This window comes from Penaeus monodon, chromosome 6 (assembly GCF_015228065.2).
Source record: "Penaeus monodon isolate SGIC_2016 chromosome 6, NSTDA_Pmon_1, whole genome shotgun sequence".
Taxonomy (NCBI): domain Eukaryota; kingdom Metazoa; phylum Arthropoda; class Malacostraca; order Decapoda; family Penaeidae; genus Penaeus; species Penaeus monodon.
In genome coordinates this window covers 8,278,469-8,285,968 of record NC_051391.1, presented here as the reverse complement: position 1 = coordinate 8,285,968, position 7,500 = coordinate 8,278,469, and the positions used below count along the sequence as shown (strand labels likewise).

Below are 7,500 nucleotides of genomic sequence, written 5' to 3'. Positions count from 1 at the left end.
GGAGCTCCACCAAGGCCGAGATGTACGTCTGCGCCATCTGCAGCGTCTCGAACTTGGACAGCTTCTGGTCCCCGCTGAGCGCCGGGATGTGGTCGCGCAGCTTGTCGAAGGCATTGTTGAGGCCGTTCATGCGCCGCCGCTCCCTTGCGTTGGCGGCCAGGCGGCGTCTCTTGATCACCTCGCGCCCCACGGACTTGGGCGGCCGTCGGCGCGACTTGGACTGACTCCTGCGGGAGGCGGCGACCACGACGGGCGAGTCGGCGGCGGTGAGGTCGGACACGGCTGCCAGCACGGGGTGCGTGGTTCCAGGGGCGCCCCACGACCACGACGAAGGCCCCGAGCCATGCGAGGACCACGTGTGAGGCGAGCCGCCCTCCATGCTCTCGCAGCTGCTCACGGGAGACGACGAGGGGCTGGGGCGTCCGTCGGAGCAGCTCGTGCCTTCTGTAGAGTTCCAGAGCTCTGATCCTTGGGGCGCCACGGCACTGGCGCACTGTGCGGAGAGGCCGTAGGAGCCCGTGGTGTAGGGCGGGCTGGAGTAGGCCGGGCTGACGCAGCTCAGTTGGTCCAGATAGAGCGCGTCCGGGGCGAGGGGGCCGGGGTAGGCCGGGTGCGACACGGGAAAGTACCACTCGGACACAGACATGTCGACTTCTGCAGTAAGTGGTGGTCTGACCCTTGCCCTGCGCCACGCGTCACCTTTATATGCTCACCTGTAGTCACGTGACCCTTCTGGCCAATAAGGCGTTGAGGTTGTGACCGTGGGAGGGGCCGCGGTCGGGGGCGGGGCCATGTAGCGTGCCCGCGGCGGGGTGTGGGGGTCAGACAGGCCACGCTCGCCGCCGCTGCTCAGCTCCCGCCCGCCACCAGCTGGCTTGGCGCGGCGTGCGTGTGGCGGCGGCGGCGGCGGTGGCGGCGGCAGCAGCGGCGGCAGCGGGTGTGGCGCGCTCCCCGGGCTACCCCGATAATTGGGGCCTCCAGCGCCCGCCATCACGGACCCCCGCCACCCGCCCTGCCCACCCTCGCCCCTACCTGCCACGGGCATCAGCCTGGCACGGAGCAACGGATTCCCCGAATTATTTCCCGCGACGGTGGCCAGTGCCTGCGCCGGGCCCCTGATCCTGCGCCGAATCCCGCAGCCAGATTCCGCAGATTGTCACCCCGCGGAACTCATCTCTGCGATTTAATTAGATTATCTAATGGCCTATAAAAGGACTAATACAACATTGCCTTCTCGTATGAGTTATCTCAGGGCCGCCAGATATTCCGAGATGTTCTGTGATTTCAATGCGGTGAAAGGGTGATATATATATAGACGTTTCATATATATTATCCTGTATTCCTTATCCTTAACCAGATTATCCTATATACTCATCCTCATATAAATGTTATCGTTTTATTTATATATAAATAGATGAATGGTTTAATTATTGATCATAGCCACAGACAGAGATATAATGTAGTTATAGACGTATATATAATTATACGCATAAATCTGGACAGGGATTTGAATATCTATTGAGACAGACAGATAGACTGCATAAAAACGTACACGCGCTATCCACACCCATACAAATAACACGCGTAAATAGGGCATGCATAAAATTTAGACGCTAAACGTGGGTAGTATTTCCCGTAGACTTTTGTATATGTTTTTTTTTTTGCCATAAGATGACCGTGATTTTTTTCTCGATCGACAATATTGATATAAAAAGATAATCTATTTCATCCAACGTAGCAATCGGGTCTTTAAAAAATTGTAGGATTATTTAAGCATGTTTATTCAACTTTATATGTAAGTTCTCATTTTCCTTGAGAGACTTCAATGCCAAAGTTAGTGATCAGTTATAATAAGAAAATAGAAAAAACATGACAGAACAATTATCAATTTCTTATCACCTTCTTTTTTTCGCTTCAGAGATTAGCATAACAGATATTAAGAACGCTCAATGTGCATGCAGAGGAACGTCGTATCGTGAAAAATACGCATGTTTATATATGCAAAGTAAATGATTAGATAACTGGATATATAAATGAATAATGAAATAAGGAAGGGAACTTTATTGAAACCAAAAAGGTTTAGCCTGATTTAAAATTTCAAAGACAAACAAAAAATAAACAAAAAAACAAAAACAAAAAAAGAGAGAGAGAGAGAGAGAGAGAGAGAGAGAGAGAGAGAGAGAGAGAGAGAGAGAGAGATATATATATATATATATATATATATATATATATATATATATATATATATATATATATATATGTATATACTTTCCGTAAAATTCCTCAACATAGCACAAAACAAGACAGACAAAGAGAGAAAAGAAGAGAAAAAAACACACATTTACAAAATCAAGAATGAAAGGGGTTGTACTCACACAACCCCCGCCCCCCCCAAAAAAAAAGGAAAAAAAATCATGGCGCCTGAGCATAGTAACAACCGGTTCCTGGCGAAGTCTTCGGCGAGATTTTGGGGTAAGGAATGCCGTTAACTCGTTCGTTTTTGTGGGGGACATGCGAACAGACAGACAGACAGGCAGAGAGATAGACTCACACTCTCACGCACATGCACACACACGGGTAGAGAAATAGACCCACACACACACACGGGCAGAGAAATAGACACACACACACACACGGGCAGAGAAATAGACACACAAACATAAAAGATATTCTCACGCACATACACACACACAGGCAGAGAGATACACACACACACACACACACACACACGAACATAAAAGATATTCTCAAGCACATACACACACACGGGCAGAGAGATACACACACACATACACACACACACACGAACATAAAAGATATTCTCAAGCACATACACACACACGGGCAGAGAGATACACACACACACATACACACACACACGCACATAAAAGATGTTCTCAAGCACATACACACACACGGGCAGAGAGATACACACACACATACACACACACGAACATAAAGATGTTCTCAACAATACACACACGGCAGAGTACACACAGCACATACACACACACACAACATAAAATTTCTGAGCCATGCACACACACGGGCAGAGAGATAGACACACACACACACATACACGTAAACAGACATAATATGTACTTACGCATACAAAAAGATATTCACACGCACAGACGCATAAGTAGGCAGAGAGATAGATACATGCACGCACGCAAACAGACATGGAAACTCACTCACACATACACAAAAAATATTAAAAAACAGACACATACACACACGCAAAAAAAGACAGATATGGTAACTCACACATACAAAAAAATATCGCGCGCGCAGACACATACACACAAGCAAACAGTCTCGAGGAGAAAGAAGCAGAAGCACTTGGATATAAATAGATAAACATAGTAATATCTATATTAATATATATACATATATATATTTATATACCCATCTATATCTAAAGCTTTCTTTGTATATATATGGATCTATCTATTTATATAGAGAGATTGATTTAGCGGTATACATGCACACACACAAACACACACACACACACACACACACACACACACACACACACACACACACACACACACACACACACACACACACACATATATATATATATATATATATATATATATATATATATATATATATATATATACATATATATAAACATATATATATATATATATATATATATATATATATATATATTTTTTTATAAATACACACACACACACACACACACAAAACATATATATATATACATATATATATATATATATATATATATATATATATATATATATATATATCTATATCTATATATATATATATATTATATATATATATATAATATATATATATTTATATATATATATATATATATATAGATATATATACAGGCCGCGGTGGCCGAATGGTTAGAGCATCGGACTCAAGACTGTCACGACGGTAATCTGAGTTCGAGGGTTCGAGTCACCGGCCGGCGCGTTGTTTCCCTTGGGCAAGGAACCTCACCTCGATTGCCTGCCAAGCCACTGGGTGGCCAAACCAGCCCATGTCAGTGCTGGTCCCAAGCCCAGATAAAATAGAGAGAATGATTACCTAAAAAGGTAACACCGGCACTCTCCGTGGAAAGGAACTGGGGACCCTACCACGTACTCACTCCAAGAGCATCACAACATGAAAAAACTACAATTAAGTATCATGCTGTGACCACGGCGGCTCAGACATGAACCTACCGTTAAAAGAAGAAGATATATACACACACACACACACACACACACACACACACACACACACACACACACACACACACACATATATATATATATATATATATATATATATATATATATATATACATATATATATATATATATATATATATATATATTATATATATATATATATATATATATATATATATATATCATCATCATTTAACGGTAGGTTCATGTCTGAGCCGCCGTGGTCACAGCATGATACTCAATTGCAGTTTTCACGTTGTGATGCTCTTGGAGTGAGTACGTGGTAGGGTCCCCAGTTCCTTTCCACGGAGAGTGCCGGTGTTACCTTTTTAGGTAATCATTCTCTCTATTTTATCCGGGCTTGGGACCAGCACTGACCTGGGCTGGCTTGGCCACCCAGTGGCTAGGTAGGCAATCAAGGTGAAGTTCCTTTGCCCAAGGGAAACAACGCGGCGGTCGGTGACTCGAACCCTCGAACTCAGATTGCCGTCGTGACAGTCTTGAGTCCGACGCTCTAACCATTCGGCCACCGCGGCCTTGACGATCATGGGCTTCCATGATTTTTTCTTGGCAATTTAGAGCGGTGGTTTGCCATTGCCTTCCGCCCGGTGTCTTTTTTTTTTTTTTTTTTTTTTTTTTTTTTTTCTTTTTTTTTTTTTTCGAGTCACCATCTCTATTTACCCGGCACTGACTTGGGCTGACTTGGTCCCCCAGTGCCTAGGCAGGCAATCGAGGTGAAGTTCCTTGCCCAAGGGAAACAACGCGGCGGTCGGTGACTCGAACCCTCGAACTCAGATTGCCGTCGTGACAGTCTTGAGTCCGACGCTCTAACCATTCGGCCACCGCGGCCGCATATATATATATATATATATATATATATATTATATATATATATATATATATATATATATATATATATATATGCATATATATATTATATATATATATATATATATATATATATATAGATGTGTGTGTATATATATATAATATATATATATATATATATATATATATATATATCTATACACACACATATATATATATATATATATATATATATATATATATATATATATATATACATATATACATATACACATACACATATATATATACACTTCTACATCTCTGTGCAAACTCTCCTTCGAGTCTCCAAACCTTGGCCACGGAGTCAACGCCTCGCAAGGCGCGTTATTCCCTCCCCTCCCCTTGGGCATTGCATAGCCCCAGGTGGGAAAAATTGGCTCATTGCACGATTGGCCGAAGTTGCAATAATGGCTGCAATGGATACGTTTCCTGGGTTGAAAGACTCAGCGTGCACCGGCCCGCCGTGCGTTGCAATCATGCATGTGAAATAATCAAGATCTGATTTCCTCCGACGAATATTGTGAGAAAGGAAAGGCGGATTGGAAACAAGGGACGAGAGAGAGAAGATAAGAGAGGGAGGAAGATAGAAATTCCGATCATGCGAATATTTTTCGCGGAGTATTAAGCTTTTGTTTCTCTGCTCTTTCATTCTCTCTCTCTCTCTCTTTCTATCTATCTGTCTGTCTCTGTCTCTGTCTATCTAACTCTCTCTCTGTCTCTGTTTCTCTGTCTGTCTGTCTGTCTGTCTCTCTCTATCTCTCTCTCTCTCTCTCTCTCTCTCTCTCTCTCTCTCTCTCTCTCTCTCTCTCTCCCTCTCTTTCTCTCTCTCTACCTCACTCCCTCTCTTTCTCTAACTGCTGACGTCATCCTCAATACCTCATTTAAAATCATTGGCCATCCGTTCGTTAGTAAAATCCTACCGTTTTCATTTAGGCTTAGTTTCCCCTCCCCCCCCCCTCCCATCGCCAAATGTTCTCCATCGCACTGCTCTCCCTTCCTTCGCCCCCCCCCCCCACCTTCCCCCTCCTCCCTACCCATCTCCTACTTTCCTTCTACAACCTTTTCTCCTTCTATGCTCCCCAATTTCTCCATTTTCTGCTCTCCCCCTCCCCTCTCCTCATCTTCTTCCTCTCTCCTCCCTCCTCCCCCTCCTCTTCCCTCTCCCCCTATTCCTCCCCCTCCTCTGCTTTCCCCCTCTCCCCTCCTCCCTCCTCTTCCCCTTCCTCCTCCCCCTCCACCCTCCTCTTCCTCCCCCTCCCCCTCCACCCTCCTCTTCCTCCCCCTCCCCCTCCACCCCCTCCTCTTCCTCCTCCTCCCCCAATCAGCGGCTATAAAGTTTTCTTCCAAACAATAGAAGTGTAAGTTAACCCACGCAGGAATCATCGTTGTTTCAATGGGCAGCGAGGCATCCTCACCACCCCAGGGGTATCGTCATAAGCTGCTGGGGAGGAAAAGGTGGAGGAAAGGGCGGGGGGGGGGGGGGAGGGGGAAGGGGGAGGAGGAGGAGGAGGAGGCGGAGAATGGAGAAGGTGATATAGAATTGGCGGGTGGGGGGAGGGGGGGAGGTTGGAGGAAAGGGGGGGGGAGAGGAAAGGTGGAGGAAAGGAGGGAGGAAAGGGGGAGGAGGAGGCGGACATTATAGAAGTTGGAGGAAAGGTGGGGGGGGGGGAAAGGAGGGAGAAAAGGGGGAGGGAAGAGGGAGGTTGGCGAAGGGAGGAAGAGGAGGAGGAGAATGATATAGAAGGGGATGGGGGAGAATTGGTGAAGAGGAGAGGAGGAAGAAAAGGAGAGAAAAAGGATGGAAGAAAGGAGGAGGGAAGGAAAGGGGAAGGAGGAGGCAGAGGGTGGAGAGTGGAGGGGGGGGGGGTGGAGGGTGGAGGAGTAGGTGGAGGGTGGAGGAGTAAGTGGAGGGTGGAGGAGGAGGTTGGAGAATAGAGGAGGTGATATAGAAAGTAGGAAAAGGAGAATGTTGGAGGATGGAGAATGGAGGAGATGACAGAGAAAAGAGGGAAAAGTGAGAGGAAGAAAAGAATAGAGAGAGGTTGGAAGAGAAAGGAGAGGAAGGAGAATGGGGGAGGAGAAAGAAGAAAAGGCGGAGGGGATGTGCATGATAAATAGTAAAGAAGAAGGAACAGAGGATAAAGAATAAAGAATGAAGAAGAAAAGATAAAAAAAGAGAACAAGATAACATATCATAAAATAAAGAAGAGAGAGAGATTTTCAAGAGAGAGAGAATGAGAGAAAAAAAGATAAATAGACAAATAGACAGACAGACTGAAGCACACACACACACACACACACACACACACACACACACACACATACACAAACACACACACACAAACACACACACACGCACAGATAGATAGATAGATAGATAGAGAGAGAGAAAAAGAGAGAGATAAAGAAAGCA

At 45.1% G+C, this 7,500-nt stretch overlaps 1 protein-coding gene across 1 annotated transcript in view; it reads right to left on the bottom strand.

Annotated features, from left to right (window-relative positions):
• LOC119573741 (class A basic helix-loop-helix protein 15-like) overlaps positions 1-663 on the bottom strand; it is a 1,145-nt gene extending 482 nt beyond the window's left edge. Inside the window, exon 1 of the mRNA XM_037920843.1 lies at positions 1-663. This exon is cut by the window's left edge and continues 482 nt beyond it. Within this exon, the coding sequence (XP_037776771.1) occupies positions 1-646 (646 nt within the window). The 5' untranslated portion in view covers positions 647-663.
• Positions 664-7,500: the final 6,837 nt, after the last annotated feature.